This window comes from Myotis myotis, unplaced genomic scaffold, assembly GCF_014108235.1.
Source record: "Myotis myotis isolate mMyoMyo1 unplaced genomic scaffold, mMyoMyo1.p scaffold_m19_p_9, whole genome shotgun sequence".
Lineage (NCBI taxonomy): Eukaryota > Metazoa > Chordata > Mammalia > Chiroptera > Vespertilionidae > Myotis > Myotis myotis.
The window spans coordinates 76,442,913-76,469,512 of NW_023416401.1; the positions used below are offsets into that span (position 1 = coordinate 76,442,913).

At 41.3% G+C, this 26,600-nt stretch overlaps 1 protein-coding gene across 3 annotated transcripts in view; it reads left to right on the forward strand.

The window, feature by feature from the left end:
- The window catches only part of SEC23B (SEC23 homolog B, COPII coat complex component), a 47,186-nt gene extending 20,807 nt beyond the window's left edge, over positions 1–26,379 (forward strand). For 2 of the 3 annotated variants that reach the window (XM_036322382.1, XM_036322384.1), the window contains exons 10-20: positions 2,918–3,041; positions 4,522–4,602; positions 9,066–9,155; positions 9,875–9,981; positions 11,541–11,694; positions 14,957–15,034; positions 17,451–17,612; positions 19,911–19,997; positions 21,670–21,825; positions 22,227–22,292; positions 25,896–26,379. In XM_036322382.1, the coding sequence (XP_036178275.1) occupies positions 2,918–3,041; positions 4,522–4,602; positions 9,066–9,155; positions 9,875–9,981; positions 11,541–11,694; positions 14,957–15,034; positions 17,451–17,612; positions 19,911–19,997; positions 21,670–21,825; positions 22,227–22,292; positions 25,896–25,985 (1,195 nt within the window). In that variant the 3' untranslated portion in view covers positions 25,986–26,379. The remainder of the gene's footprint in view (positions 1–2,917; positions 3,042–4,521; positions 4,603–9,065; positions 9,156–9,874; positions 9,982–11,540; positions 11,695–14,956; positions 15,035–17,450; positions 17,613–19,910; positions 19,998–21,669; positions 21,826–22,226; positions 22,293–25,895) is intronic. The other variant, XM_036322385.1, reaches the window with a different exon arrangement.
- The last annotated feature ends 221 nt before the right edge of the window (positions 26,380–26,600 follow it).

The following is a 26,600-nucleotide window of genomic DNA, read 5'->3' on the forward strand; positions in this document are numbered from 1 at the left end:
TGGTCCTCACTGAGTAAAGACGCGAGGGAAGAAGATGGAACCCAAGTCACCTGAAGTTGTCTTGGAGAGCAGCAGACGTATTAGGTGACACTAGCTATATCAGAGAACCACATTTAATATGGTGAACTCCTACAGTGCCCTCAGGAGTTCCTGACTTGGAATAGCCACACAAAAGCTGTGGTGTATTTGTGAATATCCCTAAGTTTGTACACCAGAGTTTATGTGTATGTATGTTTCTTCTGTGGAGAGGAACCATCACTTCCATCAGATTTTCAGTAAGGTTTTTGACTCATGAATGAGTTTAGTATTTAGGTCACATCACCTTTTTAAAAAATATATATTGATTTCAGAGAGGAAGGGAGAGGAAGAGAGAGAGAGAAACATCAGTAATGAGAGGGAATCATTAATTGGCTGCCTCCTGCATGCCCCCTACTGGAGATCAAGCCTGGGACCCTTCAGTCCGCAGGCCGATGCTCTATCCATTGAGCCAAACTGGCTAGGGCTCACGTCATCTTTTGTATAAATATAGTATCAGGGAAGTGTGTTAGCAGTAACATTTCAAAAAAAGGATTTAGAAGTTTTAGTTGATAGCTCACCTAAAATGCGCCAACAGTTTGGGATGACTTCCAGCGAAGACAAGGTGATCCGACACTGTGCTATAGGAGTTGATTATCTACAAAGAAGATCATCGTCTTGATTTCGTTGGTGCTTGTCACACCTTATCTCGATTGTATCATCTTCCATTCTGAGCATTTCAGTTCAAAGGGGGTGTATAGAGGAACTGGAGATATTCAGAATGGAGCAGTGAGAGTGATGGAGATGGCCTGTAACTATGCCATATGGAGAATGATTGAAGGAGCTAGAAGACAGATGAGGTGTGAGAGCTATATTCAACAATTGCAGGCCTATTCAGTGGAGAAGGAATCAGATCTGTATGTGACCAAAGGGTAGAACTTGAACCAGGGTAGAAGCTGCTGGGAAACAGAATTTGACTCAGTGTAAAGGAAGACCTTTCTTAGCAGTCAGCACTGTCTAAGCATGGAATGGACTCCTCAGGAGGGCGTAAGCTGCCGATGCTGGAAGCGTCTGATCTGGATGATAACTTGGCAGGTGTTTTGGTAGAGGGTGGGTGTGAGTCAGTTTTAGGTTTGTGTGATTGTGACAGAAAACCCCAAACAGATTTTTCTCTCTCACTGGAGGTAGGCAGCAGGGCAGGTATATTGATTTTATCATTATCAGGGCTAAGGCTCCTGTGCTGCTCCACTACCTTAATGTGCTAGCTCTGGTTCAAGATAGTTGCTGGGCTCTAGCCATGTTATAACAGCAGGAAGGAGGAGGGTTGAAGAAGCACATGTCCCTTCCTGAAGGAACATCCCCACCTCCTTAAATCACAAAGGCCACTTCCAATAGGCAAAGCTGAGTCACAGCCAGATGCAAAGCAGTCTGGGAAACAGTCTTTATTCCAGGAAACCACGGATCCCATGATAATGAAGGTGGGGAGGGTGGATATTTGGGGCCAAATAGCAATCACTATCAGTGGAGGAGCTAGACACTGAAATAGCTGGACCAGATTATCTTGTATTCTTCCCTATTCTGAGATTCTGTTTATTTGGGGGAGGAGGAGCTTATATTTATTGGCCTTAAATTTTTTGATTTGTTAATCCTCACCCGAGAATATTTTCCCATTGAATTTTAGAGACAGTGGGAGGAAGGGGGAGAGACACAGAGAGAGAAACATCTATGTGAGACACATCAATTGGTTGCCTCCCACCATTGTGCAATGGGACTGGGGTGCTGGGGATCGAGCCTGCAACCCTTGACTGGGAAATGAACCCGGGACCCTTTAGTTCAAGGGCTGACACTCTACCCACTGAGCCAAACTGGCTAGGGCTTGAGATCCTATTTAATGCTGGAGGCATAATCTGCATCAAGCTGTGCTCATCTGCCCAAATAACATGAAATGCTGACTTTTTTTTCTAATATGTTTTTATTGATTTTAGAGAGCAAGGGAAGGGAGAGGGAGCGGGGAGAGAGAGAGAGAGCGAGGAAAACATCATTCTGCTGCCACCTGATCCAGTGCACAACCCTGGCATGTGCCCTGACTGGGAATCAAACCAGTGACCTTTTGGTGCATGTAATAATGCTCATCCAACTGAGCCACACCAGCTAGGGCGAAATACCAAAATTTTGAACACTGTTTTTCTGTAACTTCAAAAAGAGATGAATAGAGATATTTGCAAACTAGAAAACTAAGTCATGTAAAGCCAGGGGTTCACTGTTTTGAGGCATTGAATTAAAGTGAAAAGGATTTCCCACAGGCCTGGGTATTTTTCCATACCAAAGAATTGTGAGAAGAGTTGGGGATGTTTTCTCAGTAGATGACCTATTAAAACCTGCACCCTTGGGTTTATTGATTGGATGTTTGGGTTTTGTTTTGTTTTTACTTTTTATTTTGAAATAATTGTGGGTTCACAAATGGTTAAAAAATAGGACAAAGTAGTTCATCTGTCCACTCCCAGTGGTACCATCTTACATAAATATAGAGTTCAATGTCAGACTAGGAAATTGACATTGACACAATACAGTTAGCTCTATTACAGACCTTGGATTTCACCAGTTTTTACAAGCGTGTGTGTGTGTGTGTGTATAATTCTGAGATTTTGCCATGCCTATAGATTTGTATAACTGCCACAGTGATCGAGACACAGAACTATTCTAAAGTAGTCTTTTCTTTATGTTTTAAAAGTAGTGTCTTTTCTAAATACAAATTGAATTTTCTGTTTCCATTTAAGTTAGCGCTTTTATGAACATGGTTTCTTTTTTCCTTCCTTCCTCTTTAAATTCTTGTTTGTAAGTACTGAGGGAACATCTGAATGGCTTTCAGCCATTCTAAATACTAACTTTTTTTCTTTTCTAGAGGCTACATGGTGATGGGAGATTCTTTCAACACATCTCTCTTCAAGCAGACATTCCAAAGAATTTTTAGTAAAGACTTTAATGGGGATTTCCGAATGGCATTTGGTGCTACTTTAGAAGTAAAGGTACAGTAAACTGTTAAAACTTTAATGGAAGAATAGTGTTCTTACTTATTTAGTAGCCAGACTTGTGGAAACCCCAACCTGTGAGACACAGGTAAATTAAAAGGTTGTCAACAAGGTGTATTCATTCTATTCCTTTGTTTCCTTTTTAAAAAAATGTATCTTTATTGTTGAAAATATTACAGATGTCCCCTTTTTTCCTATCCCTTGGCTTCCTGAGGATGGCCTATAAATTAATGTTCTAAACCAGCCGTGGGCAAACTACAGCCCACGGGCCGGATCCGGCCCGTTTGAAATGAATAAAACTAAAAAAAAAAAAAAGACCGTACCCAGAGGCAGCCACACTGTGGAGCATTCCCCCAGCTGTCGGTACGGGTCACTGCATGCACAGAACCTTGGTTTATGTTCAGTGTCTGCCCGAAGTGAAGCCAGGGTGCTCTAAAATAGTGCAGTGTGTGTTTGGGTTTTGTTTTTCCATTAGGACTGATAGGGTCCTATATACTTGACTATAAATCATTGCAAAAACATTAAAAGGGGCTGTTAAAACATACGATTGAAATCAGTACTTTGAGAGTTGGAGATGATTGTTAAATCATCTTCGTTAAACTTCAAACAACGTTCTCAAATGTTTGAAGTTGTTTTTTTTTAATATGAAGAAGTATGGACTTTGCTAAAGTGAATTTCATTTAAAAAGTCTTAAGTGTCTTTGTTGGTCTTGTCATCATGTTGGAGTTCATGAATTAAGTGTTTTGTTTCTTTCCTTTTTTCCCCTTTTTCCCCCCACTGATTTTGAGAGTGTGTTTATTAAAGCTGGGGACAGTGAAATAAGGAAGGGCTAGGGATAGAAGAAGCAACCGTTGGGGCTGCTTTGGCTCTCTAGAAACGTTACAGGAAAGAAATGAACCCAGGTGGGGCTGCTTTGGCCCACGGGAAAGTCAGAGAAAAGGGGACAAGTTCAGGGGAGTTAGCCCGGGACGAGTTACTGCTCCCCATTGCTTCTATGTTTGCAAGTCTCTGGGGGACTCAAAGGGTTTGGGAGATGTACGCCTGAGAGGGAAGAGGTGTAAGCGTGCTCCTGAGAGGGAGAGCACCTGAATTAGTTATTTTTAAAGCAACGCAAAGCAGTATATGCACAGATTAGAAGTTGTAAATAATTATGACTATACACATGGAATTAGAAAAGAATGTAGTATTGTTAGTAGAATTGTACAATGTGTACAATGATTTCAGTGTTGAGTAACTGAAAATGTTGCATCAACTTTGGAACAAAGATAATACAGTTTCTAAGAGAGGATTTTTACCAGAGTTTTAATTAGATCACAGTGGCCCTGGAAAAGCTTGTAAGAGCATTCGTACCATGATCCATGTGGGATTTCCTCTTGGTGGAATGATAATGCTGCCACGTTTTTCCTCTAGGCTTTAGTGAGAGCAGGGTGGTTCTCAATGATTTCTAACTTTATACTCTTATTTAATTCTGTTTTAGACCTCTCGGGAACTGAAGATCGCAGGAGCCATTGGTCCTTGTGTATCTCTGAATGTGAAAGGACCATGTGTGTCAGAAAATGTAAGGAAAACTTTCTCCATTACCCTTACCTCCTGTGCCTGGGGATTAGCCCGTAAGAAATGTCGGAGTTTGATGACCTTGCCTTGTGTTACTTGTTTGGATGTGTCTGCTGCTGAGAGAAAGGCTAAAGATGCTCCAACTCTGAGAGGGGTTTTATTTCCACTTGCCTATCTGTCTAAAGCAGTGGTTCTCAACCTTCTGGCCCTTTAAATACAGTTCCTCATGTTGTGACCCAACCATAAAATTATTTTCATTGCTACTTCTTAACTGTAATGTTGCTACTGTTATGAATCGTAATGTAAATATCTGATATGCAGGATGGTCTTAGGCGACCCCTGTGAAAGGGTCGTTCGACCGCCAAAGGGGTCGAGACCCACAGGTTGAGAACCGCTGGGTCAGTGTGGAGGCGCCGAGAAGTTAAGTATCTTGCTCAGGGTTAGAGCTGATATGGAAGAGCTAGAGTGTAGGTCCCTCTGACCCACTACCCATGTTTGGGTCACTGGGTCAACGAATCACAAAGCATTATAGTTAGCACAAGGTAAGCGTTCAGCAAAATCCTTCAGTAATAAACCCCTATGCTTGTTGCTCTTAGAGATAATACCTTTGTCTCCCTTCTCACAGAGCATTTTGAGTTGATTGAGCAGTGGATGACACTTGTATATGCAGGCATTTGTGTTCCTTGAGTAAAAATTTCAAACATGCAGAGAAATGTAAAGAAAAGTATAATCAGAATCAGTAATTGTTAACTTTTTAAAAATATATATATTTTTTTATTGATTTCAGAGAGGAAGGGAGAGGGAGAGAGAGATAGAAACATCAATGATGAGAGAGAATCATTATAGTTCCTCTGATAAAAGCAGGGCAAATACTCATGTAAGGAATTTGAAAAAATGTACCTTTGGAGCTCTGCAGGGTTTGTGGCCATGTTGGGCCTTGGAGCTATAGGGGAAGAAAAAAGTTTTCTTAGCTTCATTGTCTGGGGCTCTGCAAATTAAACTGACAAAAGACCTGTTAACAAGTGGAAAACAAACAAGTTTATTAATATGTGTAACACACATATACATATCACACATATGTACTCAGTGATGAGTAACTCAAAGGGCTGGTTAGAACTTGGAACTAGTATCATCTTAACAAAAGAACAATAAATTTGTAGAAAAGTGACAAGACAGAGAAAAGGGACTTTGAGCTTTTAGGGTGTCAAATTGTGAAAAGTAGATATATGGGAGGAACTAATGGAAGGTAAGGTTATTTCAGCAAGGTTTGTTCTGTAGATTCCTCTGGGCTGATAAGCATCTAATCTTGTCTTCGGTGATTAAAAATCATTCTGCTGCCTGACTGTGATGTGGCTCAGCGGTTGAGCATCGACCTATGAACCAGGAGGTCACGGTTCAATTCCTGGTTGGGGCACATACCCATCCCCAGTGTGGGGCATACAGGAGGCAGCTGATCAATGATTCTCTCTTATCATTGATGTTTCTATCTCTCTCTCCCTTCCTCTTTGAAATCAATAAATAACATTTTAAAAAAATCTTTCTGCCCTTCCTGGTAGAGAGGGGAAGGCAGAGAGTTTTTCTGTGTCTGCTCTTTTTCAATTCTTCAGCTCAAAATAATCCTTGTATGAGAGTGGTATATTTTGGGGTGGCATACTCTGCACCCCTTGATTCCTCATTTGAAACTTTCAGAAATTTCATATATTAAAAATTGAGCTGGTAGGTATGGAGCGAAATTCGGGAAAATGGGTTAGCCAGGCAAGAAAGGCACGCAAGCTTCTTTTTCTTCTTTACCATTTTTCCTGGGTGTGGCTCTTTCAGCAGACGTTACCTGCTTTTGGAAATGCCACTAAAAGGGAAGACTAATATCCACGAATCCGTCCATTTTACAGTCTTGCTTCACTGACACTGATGAAACAGAGTTTGTTCCCTCCACTCTCCACCTTAGAGCTGCTATGTAATTTCACTTCAGAATCTTCCCTTTGCCCTCTGACCATTATTTCCCTGAGACTGCTGGTTCTGTGGCTAGGTACATAGGCTCCTGACATGGCTTTATATCAAGACCACACTGATATCAGCTCTACTCACCTGATAGTGTGCACTTCCGGTGGATTCAGAGTAACATAGAAGCAACATCATGGAGTGGAGTGCTCCACCCAGGAAAGATGGCCTCTGCGGTGTGGGAGAGGGACTCAGCACAGGAATCCTGGCAGCTGTCCCTTCAGCTCTCTCCTCAGAACCACAAACCCCAGTCTCTCCTCACGTGACTCTTGTCCGCTCTGCCCTCCCTCTGCTGGAGCTCAGAGTCACTTTAGAAACTTCCATTTGAAATGATGGCATGAACGTATACTCAAGATTCTATTGAAATGACAGCAAAGATATAATTAAAGTATCATGCAAATCAGTAGGTTGCAAATTGAGAGAGCATGTTATCGAGCATGTTATTTAAGGATTTTTTTAGAAAGTAGAAAGCAGAAGGGTCAATATGGTATCAAAGATGGTGGATTGATCATATGCACAAGCCTTCAAGTCCACCCCAGACCTCTAGAAATAACAGGACAGAGATGAGAATTTTAATAATGCTGCTGGATCGTAGAAGAACCCTGAAAGGGACATGGGATTGCATGAAGGAGGAAATTACAACCCGAAACACAGGAGTAAGAGGGTACCTGTGTTGGGTGGAAAGGGCTGTGAGGTGCTCCAGGGCTCTCTGGCATCTCACAGACAAAGGTAAGGGCCATGCAGGGAGGGGGCTTGTGTGAGGAGGAGGGGGTATCTGAAACGCTCATGCAGGGCCTCAAAGGTGGCAGTACATTAAAATCCAGTTGAACTGGGGGGACGTCAGCATGGACCTGAGCACCCCATCAATCCAGGACCTCAAGCCTCATATGACATTTCTCTCTTTGACAGCCTTTTAGCTATGTTCTGATCTCCATGAACTCCACCCTCATCTCTGTTGACTAAACATTAGCTCTTCTCAGTTTCCTTTCCTCCGCAGGAAGTTACCTAGAAAGTGGCCTTATCTCTGGGGACTCAAATTTATGCCTTGGGTGCATCAATTTCCATCATCCCTTCCACTTGCTCCTCTGTTTCCAAATCTCATGAATTTGCCCTTGAACCAGCAACTGCAAATACCAGCACCCCAGAGCTTTCTATAATCTGGGCCGGCTGGCTTTTCACAAACTGTCCCAGCTTGCCTCGGAGAAATACTTATTAAAATATTTTTGCAAGGAAAAAGAAAAAAGTGATATCATGACTCTTAATGCATAATCACATTACTTTCTAAACATGGCATTCCTTTTTCCTCTTTTTTTTTCATATTTTTATTGATTTCAGAGAGGGAGGGAGAGGGAAAGGGAGAGAGAAATATCAATGATAAGAGAGAATCATTGATCGGTTGCCTCCTGCATGCCACCTACTGGGGACCAAGCCCACAGCCTGGGCCTGTGACTTTGACCAGAATTGAACACAGGACCCTTTAGTCCGCAGGCCAATGCTCTATCCACTGAACCAAACCAGCTAGGGCCATGGCATTCCTCGTTTTGATGAGGTGTGTGAAAATGTGTAATACTCGCTATCTCTAGAATGATAGCATGTATGTTTCAGAGTCTAGTTATCTCAATAGGTGATTCTAGGTATCTTTGATACCTACAGCCTTTTCTTCCAGATGGCATGCTTAAAACAGTGATACTGCTCACATTTTAGTGAACCTCATATTTATCACTGGAGTCATTCAACTAGTCAATAAAAAGCAGTCTTCAGCCTGGCCGGTGTGGCTCGGTGGTTGAGCGTGGACCCATGAACCAGGAGGTCATGGTTTGATTCCCAGTCAAGGCACATACATGCCTCGTTTTAGGCTTGATCCTCAGTGAGGAGTGCAGGAGGCAGGTGATCAATGATTCTCATCATTGATGTTTCTCTCTCTCTCTCTCTCTCTCTCTGAAATTAATTTTTTAACAAAGCAGCCTTCATACCACTAAAATCTCAGTTCTTTTACCAAGAACTTATATGTAACTTTTGCACAAAGGAATTAGATTAAAAATGAATATTTAATAGCTAACATTCTGTAACTATTTCTTGTTCTAGTAATGATGAAAGAAGTGCATAAAACTTTCAAGCTAAGAAGATAGTTATTTTTCTTCTATTTTTCCCCAGCCATGGTTTGTTTCTTTCATTTGACTTTAGTGTTAGGTGCCAGAGTGTATGTATATGTGTTTGTACATGTAAATATACAGGTATATTTTGTGATTAATGAAAATTGATCAGAATACCAGTACAAAAAGCTCATAGGACTGTAAATATAAATGTTAAACCATATTATGATTCATAATTGTACTTTTTCAGTTAAATTTTCATTTGGAATGAGATACTCTAAGTGCCCTATCCTTTTCAGTGTCTGTGCTTCTTCATCAGCATTTAACAACAGGAGTAGCTTTTTTGTTTTGTTTTAATTCCTCTTCTCGCCCTTAGGAGCTTGGTGTCGGTGGCACGAGTCAGTGGAAAATCTGTGCCCTGGATGCCACATCTACACTTGGCATTTACTTTGAAGTAGTCAATCAGGTGAGTTGGATTTCTTCATGAATGTTTGTGTCTCGTTGTTGTGTTTTCTGATTTATTACAGGACTGGTGGCCTCTGGTTTCTTTCTGCACAGAGTGACGCTGCCCGTCTGGCAGGGCCTCTTTAATTCCCTCCAGTGTTTGTTCAGAGTTAGGCAGCAGATTGTTTTCCTCACTTTATTGTTGAACTGATAAGGTCTTTGAAGAGTAATGGCTTTTATCAGCCATTGTTATATTGGTGATTTTTTCTTTAATTCTTTTTATTAGTGAATTTTTGGGTGTGTTCTTTCCCCAATGTTTTATTTTTTAAAAGTTAAAACGTAAAAATTAAAAGAATTGTACAGCAAATATTCATATACCCACAACTTAGATCCCATAATTAACATTTACTGTATTTGCTTTGTCACATATTTACCTATTCATCAATCCACCTTATTTTTGATTCATTTCTAAGCAAATTGAGCAATCAATGTGTTTCATCCCCAAACATTTCAGTATGGATAACATTAACTTGATGTCAGTATTTATTTGAACTTGGTTCTTTTTTTATTGAGGTAAAAATTATAAAGAATGAAATGTACAAATCATAAGTATACCATTCAAAATTCAAGAACCTCACCACCACCATGTCAGTCATTTCAGGAAGAGCCCAATGGGCTCTGACTGTTGCGTTTGAGTCATGTCTATTACTGTAACGCAGTGTATGGCCTCTCACCCTGCAGCACAACGCCCCGATCCCCCAAGGAGGCCGAGGTGCCATCCAGTTTGTCACGCAGTATCAACACTCCAGCACCCAGAGACGCATCCGTGTGACTACCATTGCCCGAAAGTGAGCAGACCCAGTTTCCTTTCTGTTGAGCTACTGACCAATGTTTTGCCCTATGAAAGATAATTTGTCAATTAGATGAGCATCGCCCCATGCACCAAAAGGTCACCAGTTTGATTCCTGGTCAGGGCACATGCCTGGGTTGCAGGCTTGATCCTCAGTCCAGGGCATGCAAGAGGCAGCCAGTTGATGTTACTCTCTGTCTCCATCCCCTGCCCCCCTAGAATTAATTTAAGAAAGGACACGGACCGTCCTTTAAAAAATAATGTATCAAGGACTTCTTTGTCAATCGCATGATAAGGTGCTAACTCATTCATTTTAATGGCTGTTACATGGTTTGGATGGGATGTGCCACTCCTTTACTAAAGGCCATTTCAGGTTTTACCTTCCTTCCAGCAGTGCTGCCTTCATAGTTCTAGGTCTTTGTGTACATGAGTATTTCTTTCCAGTCATTTCATAGAAGTGGAATTTTGTATACTGCAAAACTACTTAAGTTAATTTGTGTTTTCCTTAGTAGTATAAGGAGAATACCCTGGCTTCTTATTAATAACTAGAGACCCGGTGCCCGAAATTCATGCACTCGGGCGGTGGAGAGGGGAGCTCCCGCAGCCCAGCCTGTGCCCTCTCACAGTCCAGGAGCCCTTGGGGGATATCTGACTGATAGCTCCCCACAGAGAGTGGGCGTAAGCCAGCATTCGGGCATCCTTAGCACTGCCACAGAGGCGGGAGAGGCTCCTACCACTGCCGCTGCACTCACCAGCCATGAGCCAGGCTTCTGGCTGAGCAGCACTCCCCCTGTGGGAGCACACTGACCACCAGGGGGCAGCTTCTGCGTTGAGCATCTGCCCCCTGGTGGTCAGTGTGCGTCATAGCGACTGGTCGTTCCACCGTTCAGTCAATTTGCATATTAGCCTTTTATTATATAGGATGGTATTACTAATCTTTAACATGCAAATATAGAGCAATATGTCACTTTTATATGTATTATTTCATTTATCAATGGGTTGATCACTTTCCCTGCTTATTGAGCAGATGTATTTCTTCTGTGATAGCCTTTGCCCATTTTATAAAACCTGTATTTTTCCTTGTTTATTGATTTGCAGGGACTCTCTGTATATTTTGTTTGTTGCTTATACCTGTTCCTGATCTATCTTTTGTCTTTTAGCTTTGTCCATATTGTCTTTATTCATATGGAAAACTTGTATATGTGCTCATTCTCTTTACCATGATGCCAGGGAAGACATTTTGTGAATTTGTAAAGACTTAGATTTTTGTAAGACTGAATTAGTGGAAGGAACACTGGTATCTTTTGGGTATCTATTTTCATGATGTCTTGTAGAATATTGGGAAGTTCTCTATAATTTTCTTTTGTACTATGGCCTTCAGAAATCACATGAGGGTAAAAGAAAATGAGTGTAAAACTGCTGTGATTCTTTACTGACAGTGCAGTTTGAATTTGTGTTGTTTTAGATGAAGGAACAGGACTTAGGTTTCTTTATCTTAGTGAGGCTGGCTTTCTGATCTCCTCAGTAATAAGCATGTATTAACTCTGGGATTGTCAGTTGGGCAGATGCACAGAGTCAGTTCAAACACATAGAAGCAGCATTTGACCAGGAGGCTGCAGCGGTCTTGATGGCCCGGCTGGGAGTCTTCCGAGCGGAGTCAGAGGAGGGGCCTGATATACTCCGGTGGCTGGACCGACAACTCATTCGACTGGTAAGTTGGGAACTATGGCACTAGGTTCCATCTTGGTCTCTCTCTACTTTTTTGTTTATTTTTTTTCCCCTTCTCTCTTTTTTTGTTTTTTGTTCATCCTCACCAGAGGATATTTTTTCCACCGATTTTTAAGAAAGAATGGAAGGGAGGTGGGAAGGTTAGAGAGAGAAAGGGGGAGGAACATTGATGTGAGAGAGACACATTGATTGGTTGCTTCCCGCACACACCCTGACCGGGGCTGGGGATCGAACCCTCGACCCTCCAGTCCGTGGGCTGACGCTCTAGCTGCTGAGCCACACCAGTCAGGGCTCTGCTCTACTTTTAGCAAACAAGGTCAACCAGAATTTATCAGTTGTTTACCTGGTAAATACCAAACACTGAACATTCTGAGAGTGATAAGTATTAAATAGGCATTTTTCCTCAAGGGCTTACATTACAGATGGGAAGAAACAACACGCACAGGACATTTAGAGAATGATGCAAATCTGTGTATTTGAGAATTGATTTAGATGAGTCACTGTGAATGCTGTGTTCTGTATTTTCGATCCAGATCTTGGAGATTTTTTATTTTTTCTGAAATAGGGGTCCATGGCCCAGTGAGTGTAGGGAGATGTTTAATGTGTCATTCTGGATCTAACCAGAAGAGTAAAACCACACAGTAATCTCAACAGGGAAAGGTTTATATCAAGAATTACTATCTTGGAACTGGAATAATGAAATAATGAGGGCTGTGTAGTAAGATGTGAAGAGAATGCAAAATAATATAGGAATAGCAGGTAAAAGGCACAGCCACTGCTTCAAGGCTGAGGTAGAGCACCCAAGGAAGAGCCCCCCCCCTACACCCCCTGCCCCCAGGCTTGTCTAGACCTAGGTGGGAGGGCATGGCCATGGTTCACTGGGTCTTAGGCAGAGAAGTGCCATGGTGTTGTGCCTAGAAATTCACCCTCTTGAACTAGATGAAAACCCACACTGGAGGCTGAGGAAAAGCTGTGGGGTAGCTGCTGGCTGCCATGTGCTCCAGGAGCCGGGCCTGGGGAAGCCATAATGCTGCTGCTGGGTTGAACACACGGGAACCTAGACGCAAACCCTTGCCTCCAGCACCCTCTCTGACAAAGCTCAGCACTGTGCCAGCTTGCAGAGGAAACGTTTTTAAAGAACCCAGGCAGAAAGGGTGAGTTTGTAGCCACGAGGCAATAAATCAGTAACTGTCATGCCTCATACTTTTACTGTCTTGGAAATTCACGGCAGGTATTTATGATCAGAGGCACTGAAAGCCCAGTAAAGAAACATATTTAACTTTGTTTAGCTCTTTGCCCTTGCTGTTTCACGGAACCATTTTTTTCCTCCAAGGAGTATCAACATTTCAAACACAATTTGAAACTTGAGCAAGTGGTTGGCTTTATGTGGAAAGTGAGCCATGAATCAAGTCTTTTAATAATGAGTGCGATAGTAGGAGAGAACAAGGCAAGGCAAGGCTTGCAAAGTGGAGGGCCCAAGCCTGTGGGAGATGGCTGTGCATTCAGCTTATGCTGGGGACATTGGCTAGAAGGCTGTCACAGAGGCCAGATCATGCAGTGGGGAGAGAGGCAGTGAAAGTGCAGCTTAATTATGTCTTCATTTTAAAGTTGTCATTGCCTTAACGTTAGAGAGAAAGGGAACTTAGGTGTGGTTCCCAAGCAGGGGAGTGATAGCAGATGATTCTTGTATTTACATTTACCAATGCCATACGAGGTAAATTTGGAAAGAGAAAAGACTGCACTATTAAGGAGACTGATGGAGGGGTTTGCAGGCTCAAGGGAGGCAAGACCAGGGTGGCAACAGTACAGTCAAAGTGGGAGAAGGTTTGGAATCGGAATGAATTCTAAAGAAAGAATTGATAAAACTTGGTGAAACTATATGTGAAATTAAAAAACAGAAAAATCAGCATTGACTCAAGTTGTAAGGGTGGGTTACTGCAAGAATGAAGGTGAGGTAGAAAAATAGAAAAGGAGAGCAGCATTAGAGTGGAGGAAGGTGAATCTATTTTTAGTGTAAGAGCTTAACTTATTTTTAATAGGCTCAATGAGAAATTGCGAAGTGTGTCCACGGAGAGCGATCCTGTAGTCAGGTGGAGGTCAGCACTGACCGTGGAGGAGGAATTTGGATGATATTGGTCTGGCTCTAGTGTTCATTTGTAGCTGAAGCAGTGAGGATGGGAGCAGGGGGCCAAGAACTAACTTCTAAGGAGCCCACAGTTGGAGTAGGAAGATTGGGGGCTGTTGAAGAAGGCAGAGGATTGGTTGGAGGGTTGAAGGAAAATAGGAAAATGCTATTTCAACTGCTGAAGGAGAAAGTTGCCAGGAGTGTGGGGAGTCACTTGGCTTGAGTGTTAGGGGTTCAGGAAGAGGAGAACTGCAAAGACATCAGATTTGGTGGGAAGAAGGTGAATGTCAGAGATGGGCTTTCTTTAAATGGGGGGCAGCCTGATTCTCTAATGGCCAGAGGAAATGTGTGAAATTAAGAGGAAATAAAGGCAGAAAGAGAAAACATTGTTCATAAATTTGCCTTTGAAAGGAAGAAAATTGAGTTACAGAGTGGTGGAACATCAAAGCTGATAGATCCCCACTGGGGCTGTGCCCGCAACCAAGGTACATGCCCTTGACCGGAATCAAACCTAGGACCCTTCAGTCCTCAGGCCAACGCTCTATCCACTGAGCCAAACCATTTAGAGCTTCATTTCTTTTTTTTTTTTTAATATATTTTATTGATTTTTTACAGAGAGGAAGGGAGAGAGATAGAGAGTTAGAAACATCGATGAGAGAAACACTGATCAGCTGCCTCCTGCACACTCCCTACTGGGGATGTGCCCGCAACCAGGGTACATGCCCTTGGCCGGAATCGAACCTGGGACCCTTGAGTCCACAGGCTGACGCTCTATCCACTAAGCCAGATCGGCCAGGGCTTGCTTGTTTGTTTTTAATGGAAGGGATGCCTGAGATCTCATCTAGCCTCTCACTAGTCAGAGTGGTGTTTGGACAGCCTGGCCTGGGTGCTGGTTAGAATGTAGGATCCCCAGTCCCTCCCCAGTCTGCCAAACCAGAATTTGCATTTTAACAACACTCGGGGATGTGTCTGCCTGTCGGTGGCTGCGAAGTGCTGGTCTGGGACTCACAGTCAGTCAGTGGCAGAGTTGAAATTGAAATGTAGCTCTTACTCCAAGGATTTTTCCAGGTGACACTGACTTAGGGCTTTCCTCCTGCTTTTTGCTGTTTTCTCTCAACAGTGTCAGAAGTTTGGACAGTATAACAAGGAAGATCCCACTTCTTTTAGGTTATCAGATTCCTTCTCTCTGTATCCTCAGGTAAGTAATATACATTTCTAAAATAGTAATAGAAGAATAAATTGTGATAGAAATAAAACTCGCTGTTCTCAGGGCAAAGTGAAGACTTGGTATGTTTTGTGACTCAGGTTACAGGAGATGAAGGTTGTTCACTTGTCTCTGTGAGAGGCAGTTCCTGAGCCCTACAGAAGACAGAGATGGCACGCAAAGAAGAGAAAATAACTGTATAAACTTTCATGGAAAGGCAAAACAGGATCGTTCTATAAGGCCCCAACAAATATCTCTAATTTGTAGAAGTTCTGGGTGGACAGTCATCTACCTCAGCAGCAAACAAACAAAAAAATGAAGCACATAGGAAGATGAATATAATAAAGGAGGCCATGTTAATATGACAGATGTTTAATGATATGTCCATGGTTATTATGCTGCATCATGACTAGGAGCAACAATAAGCAGCTTCTGTAAATAACTGCTTTTTGCAGAAACTAAGCATTTGGGAGCCATTGGACAAGGGAAAGGAGGGGTAGTGGGGGGAACCTAAAGCAGTTGTCAGAGATCTGGACATTCACCTTTTCTGAACCTTCATCCCCATTTTTAAATGAGGAAACTAGAGCTTAGTTCAGTGGGTGGCTGTGAGGATTACATGAGCTGAGGCCAGTCAAGTATTTAGGGCTTTGTAAACATGAGCCATGGCTCCACAGCTGGGGCCTGGGCCTTTCAGGTTAGGCTCCTCGCTGGTGCAGCTTTTCCAGCACTGGAAGCAAATTCAACTTTATTTCATCTTCCCTCAGAGACACCTTTATGAGGAATAAATTTGAAAAAAGCGGACCTAGATATCCAAATGTGCATTATCCTTTCAAATACTTGCTTTGGAAAGTGGACACAGTTTTCAATCATGAACTTGTATAGCTCTGACTCTTAGGGTTAAAAGGGGCTCAGAGGTCACCTCCCTCGACCCCTGGCCCAGGGTAGGGCTGTGTGGTACCTGATGTGTGCCTCTTCTCCGGCCTGTGCCCGAGCAGTTGAGGCTGAGCAGTGTTGTAGAAAGAGCCAGAATCAGGGCCAAGTTCCAGCACTGGCTCTGCTGCGCTGATCTTGGATGAGGTCCCAGACCCCTGTGAATGCTGGTTTCCTCTTTAAGAGGAAGGAGTTGGTCTGGAGTCTTTGTACAGCTGTGGAACCCTTCCTTCCAGAGGACTATCTTAAAAGCCAGTACATAAGCAGACAGGCTTGGGTGCTGCTCTAGTTTGCCCAGGCACCACCCGACCCACTGGGTCCCACCACAGTACTCCACCACCTTACTCCCAGGGCCTTGTGGTTTCGCTAAAACTCAGGAGCACACATAGTATGAAAACCACTGAATAAGTTGGTTTTAAGATCCCCTCTCTGGGGGCATCTAGGATAGAGGTCAAGAGCCCAGCCGCTGAAGCCAACGGTCTGAATTAGAGTCTGGCTCTGCCACTTAGCGGGTAGCCCTGGGCAAGTTGCCTACCTACCCCTTGGTTTCCTGATGTGTAAACTAGGGATGGTAAGAGAACCTACCTCATGGGCTTATTGGAAGGATTGCGTAATTCTTGTCAAGTGCTTTAAGCCTTGCACATAGGACGCATGGAACGTCAGCCGTGATAATCATTTAGGAACAATGCTTCAATATGTGGACTCTCGGGAGCGTTATAGTTCTCAAGGCAGCTGAGTTCCATGTTCTGGTAACTCTTCAGAGTGAGTTAAAAGTCTGCCCTCCACCTTCTAATTCTCAGGGTAAAGCACATACCTCTCCACCGTCATCATTTTGTCCCTCTCTCCTTTACATACCTCACTCTACATACTGGCCTGTGTCTGAGTTCTAACCTCTCATTTGCTGTTACTGTGACAAAGTCTCCTGCTGACCCTCCAGCCCCACCCCATTGTAGCAGTACTCGCCTGTACAGGGGCTCAAAACATGCTGCCCCAAATGTGCCTTTTCCCCACTGGACTGTGACCCCTTTAACAGCAAACATTCTGCCTCTGCAACCCAACCCAGTGACTCCAGAAATAATCGCTTTATCTTGCCCATTTTATGTGCAACCTTCGACACACCCAGAGATTTCCCCTACCCTTTAAAAATACTTTTCAAAAATTTTCTAATTGTTAAAAACACACAAAATTTACCATCTTAACCAATTTTATATATACTGTTTAGTATTAGCCATATTCACATTGCTGTGCAACAAATCTATAGACTTTTCATCTTGCAAAACAAAAGTGCTATACCCATTCAACAACTTCCATTTCCCTCTTCCCTCAGCCCCTGGTACCAGCATTTTTTTCTGTTTTATGAACCCAGAGGCCTTTTTCTTAAAGTCTGGGTTCTCCTGCTTCAGAGACCTAAAGCAAGTCTACTCTTGGTTGTCTAAGGTTACAGCTACATGCGTTTATCTTTTTTTCTTTGTGAATGCAGTTCATGTTCCATTTGAGAAGATCTCCGTTTCTTCAAGTGTTTAACAACAGTCCTGATGAGTCGTCGTACTACAGACACCATTTTGCCAGACAGGATCTGACCCAGTCCCTCATCATGATCCAGCCCATTCTCTACTCCTATTCGTTCCATGGACCACCAGAGGTAAGGTTTTACGTGAATGCCTTTCTCCCAGTTAATTTTAAAATGCTTATTTTTTGGTTATTAATTCACTTATTTTTAACAAATTTTAGCAATAGGCCATATGTTGGACAAAACACTAGTAATTTCACTGACATAAATAAATATTACATATCTACAGCTATAGTGTACCTATTTAAATTCAGGTGTCACTGCTCGTAAACAACATTCAGGGAATGATTAGCGAGTGATCACAGTGCATTGTTTACGGTAATTGGTTGTTTTGTCACATGGTGTGACTTTCTACAGCACTTTTTTTTTTTACTATTTATTTTATTGATTTTTTTACAGAGAGGAAGGGAGAGGGATAGAGAGTTAGAAACATCGATGAGAGAGAAACACCGATCAGCTGCCTCCTGCACACTCCTTACTGGGGATGTGCCCGCAACTAAGGTACATGCCCCTGGCCGGAATCAAACCTGGGACCCTTGAGTCCGCAGGCTGACACTCTATCCACTGAGCCAAACCGGTTAGGGTGGCACTTTTTAAAAAAAAAATACATTTTTATTGATTTCAGAGAGGAAGGAAGAGGAAGAGATAAAAACATCCATGATGAGAAAGAATCATGGATCAGCTGCCTCCTGAAAGTCTCCCACTGGGGTTCAAGCCCACAACCTGGGCATGTGCCCTTGACCAGAATTGAACCTGGGACCTTTCAGTTCGCAGGCTGATGCTCTATCCACTGAGCCAAACCGGCTAGGTCCCTACAGCACTTTGAACACGTGCTAGTGATGTACTTGCACTAAGCAATGCCCCGGCCGTGTGCATGTGCTTACTCTTGGTAACTGGTGAATGCATGCACTTACTAGACTTATTCAGTATAAATGTAAAATTACTGTAATATATATAGAAAACTTTTCTATGAAATTAAATTTTTCATACATACTTAGTTTTAATTCCACAAATATGTCTATATAAGTGAAAACAGGTACACGAACTAATTTGTCCATTTTTAAACATACACATTTGGAAAACCTACTTTATCATATAACGGACTTTTGGCTTTTTTTTTTAAATATTGATTTTTAGAAAGGAAGGGAGAGGGATAGAGAGATAGGAAGATCAATGAGAGAGGAACATCATCGATCAGCTGCCTCTTGCATGCGCCCCACTGGGGATCAAGCCCGAAACCGGGCATGTGCCCCAACTGGGGATCAAACCAGCGACCTCTTGGTTGCTGGGTCAACGTTCAACCTCTGAGCCACACCAGGCAGGCCAGACTTTTGGCTTAAACAGACACCCCCTTGCCTGAATTAGTCCATTGTATTGAAGCTTTACTGTATTTTTTTTTCTAGCAAATTTACTCATAGAGCAAAACTAAAAGAAAACTTTTGGGTCTATATAGTAGTTAAACATTATTTCTGAGTCTTAAATATATATATAGGAAAAAGTCACGGGCATGTAAAGCTATTATCTGTGGAAGGCAGGATTACAAGTGAAAAACTTAAAAAATGGGTAGGTACTTTTTTCATTGTGTTCAGATACTTTGACCCAGTAATTCCATGTCTTGTATTCTCTCTGAAGAATATATTCCTATATACAGAAAAGGCTTTGTTCAAAGAAATAGTAAATGAACCATTAGAATAGAAAATTTGAAAACAATCCAAATGCTCAATAGTAGGAAAAAAAGTAATCTAAGAAATATTCACAGTTTATGTAACATCATAAAATAGATACATCCTTATGTTAAAAATGTTACATGAAAAAAATTAAGATAGGGACTTTTCTAAATTACGTTTTCTAAAAAGTCCACAAGATTTACTAGTAAAAACTATATGGAAATAAACCAAACTATCAATATTTTTTGTCATTGGGTTCAGATTTCCTTTAATAAGTATAAGTTACTTTTATTATTGAAATGAAAATCATAAAAAAAATATATTTTGCAGTAAACTTTCCAAACTTGTATTAAAAGCTATGCTTTTTCATATAGCCATCCCTATGTGTCATCTGCAGTTGTAGTGGGTTTGAGAGAATGTGTCTCTGATAGATAAAATCCTTTGTCAGCATGAAACAGAATGTTTGGAATAACTTTTTGGTTCCTAGAGCAAAAGATGTCATCAATCTCCCTTCCCAACTGATGAGGGGTTGTTTGGAGCTTCTTTCTTTTACAAAGTTGAGACTTAGAACTGTTAAGTCAGGAAGCAGAAAGTGGGAATGACAAGAAGCTGCTGCGAGCCACTGCACCTGTGCCAGTGGTTGCTGTTTGGGCCATGTGGGGACCAGGGAAGACCAATGTCATCTCTCTCCCTTTTTCTTTAGCCAGTACTGTTGGACAGCAGCAGCATTCTAGCTGACAGAATTTTGCTGATGGATACTTTCTTCCAAATTGTCATTTATCTTGGTGAGGTAAGATGATATTTTAATTTCTTTTCTTACTATTGTTTTTACTTTATTAATTTTTGATTTTATGCATTTGCAACAAGAATCTGGGCTTAGGAAACCCATAGTTTATTATAATGAGTACAGTGGCTTTTATTCTAGTGAATAAAATCTTTTTTCAGGTCCCTGGGGTATTTGTATATTAGTAATTTCAATGATATTTGCTGTAAGTAAATCTCAGGTGGTCCTTTCAGATCACCATAAGTTATTGCTTTCTGAGTTGTCAGGCAAGATCTGTTACTTTTCCTCATTAAACTTATATGCACTATTACCCTTTCAGAGTTATGTTAGAGTTAGTAGTATACACGTGTTTGGGATTAAAGTTTTTATTTGAGATAACGTAGCGCAGTGAACCTTAGGCTGGGCCCGTGGGCCTCTAGGAGGACTATGGATGGCTTTTAGGACAGAGTCCATTTCTTCCTCAAGGTGGCTCATTCCCTAAGAAAGGGAATGGCTCCTCTGACGAAAATTCTTTAACTGAGCATTATATTCAGGGAGATACTCTTTTTCTTCTATTGTGCATTCTTTACCTACAGTAAGTTGCTTTGGTGGTTGACTTAACTTCCTAGTGTCTGTACATTAGAAATGATTTCAGATGTCCTGAAAACATACAAATTGTGTTTCAGAATTCTGTTAATAAATTAGAATTCATTTTCTAATACTAATGAGCATTGTATAACTTTAAACTTTTTTCAGCGTATTAACACCCAGTTTGCCAGTCACTTACCCACAGATAGTAAGCCATCAGTAATGGTCCTAGACCAAAGGCTGTTTGTGACCAGCTGCCTTTCCCACTGGTTCCTTTAAAAACAATAAGTTCATGCATTTATTGAGCACCTTCTGTTTGCAAGTGGTTGGTTCTAATGACAAAGACAATGTGACATCGTTCTCACCTTCCAAAGCTCTAAGTCTGCTGGTAGGTGGTGTTCTTATGACCCAAGTTAGCTTATGGTAATTTCCTCCATGCCACCAGTCAGTCAAAAAATTAGAAAATGGTACTGAAAATGGTACTAGAAAATGGTACTGAAAACTCTCAGAAGGGAGAAGAGGCTGCAGAAGGAAGCATCTAAAGAGAATTCTCTTTCTGATATCAGATTAACAGTTCATATATGAAAGCACTTCAGCTTATTTATAAAGATACTAGAGGCCTGGTGCACGACATTCGTGCACCTCAGCCCAGCCTGTGCCCTCTCACTGTCCGGGACCACTCGGGGGAAGTCTGCCTGCTGGCTTAGGTCAGTGCTTAACCACTGAGCAACACCGGCCAGGGAAAACTTGTTATTCTTCCTACCCCCCCTCAAAAAAATATATTTTATTGATTTCAGAGAGGAAGGGAGAGGGAGATAGAAGCATCAGTGATGAGAGAATCGTTGATTGGCTGCCTCCTGAACACCCCACACTGGGGATCGAGACTGCAACCTGGGCATTTGTCCTGACTGGGGATCAAACCATTACCTCCTGGTTCATAGGTCGATGCTTAACGATCGAGCCATGCTGGCTGTGCAAAACTTGTCATTCTTGATGTAAGGCTTCTTCACTGGAAGCAAGTTTGGGGGTGGAGAGGTGGTATTAGAATGTCAGAAGTGTCAAAGAAGGCTATTGTTCCAGTGTTTCCACAGTTTTGTTTGTTTTGGTGTAGACCATAGCCCAGTGGCGTAAAGCTGGGTACCAGGACATGCCTGAATATGAAAACTTCAAGCACCTTCTGCAGGCACCAGTGGATGATGCTCAAGAAATTCTGCAAGCGCGCTTCCCAATGCCACGTTACATTAACACAGAGCATGGAGGCAGTCAGGTTGGTTTTGGTATTCAGTTATTTTTATGATATATTTTTATGGCTATAAATTCAAATAGCATGGTTAATAATTTGTTTTTATGATACATTTTTATGGCAAATCCAAATAGTAGCATGATTAATATTTTATGTAGTAACATAAATTGACATGCAGATAAACTTCCAATAATGACTTCTTTTTAAATGAGCGGTCAGAATATGATAGTGTAAAAGTAGAGGATTGTCAAAATAAAATACATTTTGTGTTTCTGGAGCCCTAATAAATCAGCAGCTATTGGCCTTAAGCTAAAGAAATGGACTCCTGTGCAGTAAAAAATTTCTAACAAAAGAAATGTAAAATTTCCCCCCCCTAGTATACTAATATTAATGCCACTTTAATCTTTAAATCTTTTTTTTTTAAGGCTCGCTTCCTTTTGTCCAAAGTGAACCCATCTCAGACACACAATAACCTATATGCTTGGGGACAGGTAAGAAATTGTCAGGTATTTGGGGAAGTGGCCCGGCTACTTAAAAAAACAAACAAAAAAACCCCACTAGTTTCAAATTGGGTTCTTTTTGGCACAGAGACAGAATAACTTGGGAAATTTTCTGGGGGGGAAACTTTGAACACAGCTTGGGGTTTGGGGGTGTCTACCCAGTGTGGGATCCCTTTCTGCAGCACACAGCATAATATGACCGGTTCAGGCCCGAGGACAGAGCACCACAGTGTGGCCTCCATTGGCTCTCATAGACACAGCAGCATTGCCCCAAGTCCTCCCTCTCTTCCTTGGTCTTTTCTAAGAGGGCAAGGCAAAAGCATCACAAATGCTCACCATTGTTTCTTGTCCTCTTTACTTTTCAGCCTCTGGTTCCTTCTTTATCTAATTATTCCAACCATTTATGTCTTTCTCAAATGAGTCTTTTCTTTCCTTCTGTTTTCTTATAACATTTTTAAAATTAAACTTTTTTTGAGGTAATTGTAAATTTATATGCAGTGGTAAGAAATAATAGGGATTCCCTATACCCTTTACCCAATTTCCCCCAATGGTAACATCTCTTCCTCTACCTCTCCCTTCCTCTCACTGAAATCAATAAAAGCATGTCCTCAGGTGAAAATTTTTTTTAAAAGGCGCTAGTCTTTTGTTGGATTATGTGGTGTGTGTATATTTCTCTCACTTGTGCTTGTCTGTATATTCTCTTCACAGGGTCTTTCACAGAGCACACTTTAATTTTTATGAAATCCACTTTATCAGTTTTTCCTTTTATGGATTGTGCTTTTGGTATTAAGTCTAAGCATTCTTTGCCTAGCCTTAGATCCTGAAGATCTCCTGTGTTTGTTTTTCTAATTTTATGTTTATATTTTAGTCTATGACCAATTTTGAATTAATTTTAATATAAGATATGAGGTATAACTTTAATTTTTGCAAATGGATGTCTAATTGACCAAACACCATTTGTTGAAAAGGCTTACCTTTCTTCCACTGAATTGCTTGTATCTTTGTCAAAGATTAGTTGGGCATATTTGTGTGAGTCCATTTCTGGGTTTTTTGCTCTATTGCAAAAAACACTATTGATCTATGTTTCTCTCCCTCTACTAACACCACAAAATCTTGATTATATCTGTCTTGAAATCAGGTAGACTGATTTTCCCCCCTATTTTGTTCTTTTTCAGAATTGTCTTAGCTATTCTAGTTTCTTTGCTTTTACATATGAATTTTAGAATTATCTTGTCTATGTATGTAAAAAATCTTGTTGGGGTTTTGATATAATTTCATTAAACTTCTACATCAATTGGAAAGAATTGACATCTTTTTTTTTTTTTTTAAATATATTTTATTGATTTTTTACAGAGAGAAGGGAGAGAGATAGAGAGCTAGAAACATCGATGAGAGAGAAACATCGATCAGCTGCCTCCTGCACATCCCCCACTGGGGAAGCGCCCGCAACCCAGGTACATGCCCTTGACCGGAATCGAACCCGGGACCCCTCAGTCCGCAGGCCGACGCTCTATCCACTGAGCCAAACCGGCTTCGGCAAGAATTGACATCTTTACTACATTTTTTTAAAATATATTTTATTGATTTTTTATAGAGAGGAAGGGAGAGGGATAGAGAGTTAGAAACATCGATGAGAGAGAAACATCAGTTGGCTGCCTCCTATATGCCCCCTACTAGAGATTGAGCCTGTACCCCAGGCATGTGCCCTGATCAGGAATTGGACCTTGACCTCCTGGTTCATGGGCCAACACTCAACCACTGAGCAACACTGGCTGGGCACGTCTCTGGGACTCTGTGCGTAGACAACCATGCCACTTGCAAGTGGGGAGAGTATCTTTTCTTGTTCTATTGTCCATTTTCAATTTCATTGATTTCTACTTTAATCTTTATTTTCTTCCTTCTGCTTGTTTTATGTTTATTTTATTCATTTTCTAAGTTCTTGAAGTAGAAGCTTAGATTATTGACTTGAGACTTTCCTCTTCTCCATTGAATCCATTTAGTGCAGCCCCACGTCTGAGATGTATGAGGCAAACAGAAAACCCAGGGAATTCACCGCTGTGTTGCTCCTTGGATCCCAGGGTCCCTAATTTGTCTACTATCTTCTCTCGACCTTTCAGGGTCTTATGTTTGTTTTACATAAAATGTCCAGGGTTTTTAGTTATACCTAGAGGAAGGAATAGGGAAAGTACATCTATTTCTTCCCAGAAGTCTTTTTTAATTTAATTTTATTTTTATTTTTATTTTGTTAAATATATTTTATTGATTTTTTACAGAGAGGAAGGGAGAGAGATAGAGAGTTAGAAACATCGATGAGAGAGAAACATCGATCAGCTGCCTCCTGCACATCTCCTACTGGGGATGTGCCTGCAACCCAGGTACATGCCCTTGACCGGAATCAAACCTGGGACCTTTCAGTCCGCAAGCCGACGCTCTATCCACTGAGCCAAACCAGTTTTGACTCTTTTTTAATTTTAATCTTCCAAAATTTTCTAATTATAATAGTAGTACAGCCCAGCCGGGGTCACTCTGTGGTTGAGCATGGACCTATGAACCAGCAGGTCACGGTTCGATTACAAGTCAGGGCACATGCCCGGGTTGTGGGTTTGATCCCCCAAAGAGGGCATACAGGAGACAGCCAATTAATGATTCTCTCTCATCATTGATGTTCCTATCTCTCTCTCCCTTTCCCTTCCACTCTGAAATCAATAAAAATACATTAAAAATAATGGCAGTACAATTTTTTTAAAATATCTTTTATATATTTAGGTGATATAAAATGTGTATATCAGGTGTATATTTTTTTTCTTTTTTTAAAAAAAAATATATTTTATTGATTTCAGAGAGAGGAAGGGAGAGGGAGAGATAGAAACATCAATGAGAGAGAATCATTGATTGGCTGCATCCTGCACGCCCCCCACTGGGGATCAAGCCTGCAACTTGGGCATGCGCCCAGACCGGGAATCGAACCAGTGACCTCTTGGTTCATAGGCCAATGCTCAACCACTGAGCCACACCAGCCGGGCTCTTTCTTACTTTAAAAAAACAAAAAACAAATTTGGGGTCTTATTAGAAATCGGTATTTCTATTCAGTTCTTTCCCTTAACACTAAATAAATTGTAAGAATTTTCTGATAGTACAAATATCCATCTTTTTAATGAAGATACTGATTCACTCATTTGTGATTATACCATTAAAAAGCTTCTGTAGTAAGCAGGGCATTTAGGAGCATTGGACTAGGTGCTGTGGCAGAGTAGTGGGGAAGATAAAAGGCAGGGTGTGCAGGCCTCTAGGAGTCTATGCCTGGTGGGGAGCCAGACTCTGAATGAGTCATTAGAACTGTGGAGAGAGGGGAAGTAGAAGAGCATATGCTCAGAACTGTCTACTGGCAGGGTGGTGTGAGCCTAGCGGGTCAGGGGAGGGTTTTGTGAAGAATTGATGCTTCATTTGAATGAATTAGCTGGGCAGAGGATGGGGTTTGATGGGAGTTCACATAGCAGAGGGCAGCACTTATAAATGTTCTGAGTCCTTAATAATTCATGAATTCTAAATAGTTTTTAAGATACCTACCAATTAACCTTTATCATTAAATTTCAGGAGACGGGAGCACCCATCCTAACTGACGATGTTAGCTTGCAGGTATTCATGGATCATTTGAAGAAGCTGGCTGTCTCTAGTGCCTCTTAAGCTGGGCACGTGAGCTGGAAATTAAAGAAAACACTGTCCATTGTGTTCATTGTTGTTTATAAAAGCTTAATTGCATTCCTTTTACTTTTCTTGTGGATTAAAATAAATAATCAAAGGAAGTGTTGTATGTAACTCTTTATAATTTATTTGTATTATCTGTGCCTCTTTTCTTGCATTATAAAATTATAACGTCATATAATGTCATACATGTTTTGGTACTTATAAATGTTTATATGCTTTTTGTATTCTAACTTTACAGTCTATATAAAATCAAAGGTAATTATTTTGGCAACCTGTTTTGGTGAAAACCATAATGGTCAGAAAGGAAATAAATTTGAATGACTAAAGAAAGCACTGGCTAAAATAATGCTAATACAAATTTGATTTCCTGATGTCTGTGTGTGTATGTGTATTTTTTAAGTGACAGCCCCAAAAGATATTTCCTATGCTTAATCCTCATTTTCTGTCTGTTAACAGACAAAGGAAAAGTTTGAAATAAGTGAAGCTTTGTTGAGGTAGAGTGGCCTAGAGTGGCACTGTCCCTCACTCACAACATTCCCTGTAAACAGGCCTGCCGAGGTAGACATAAGGAGTGGCTCTAATAGAGTGACAACA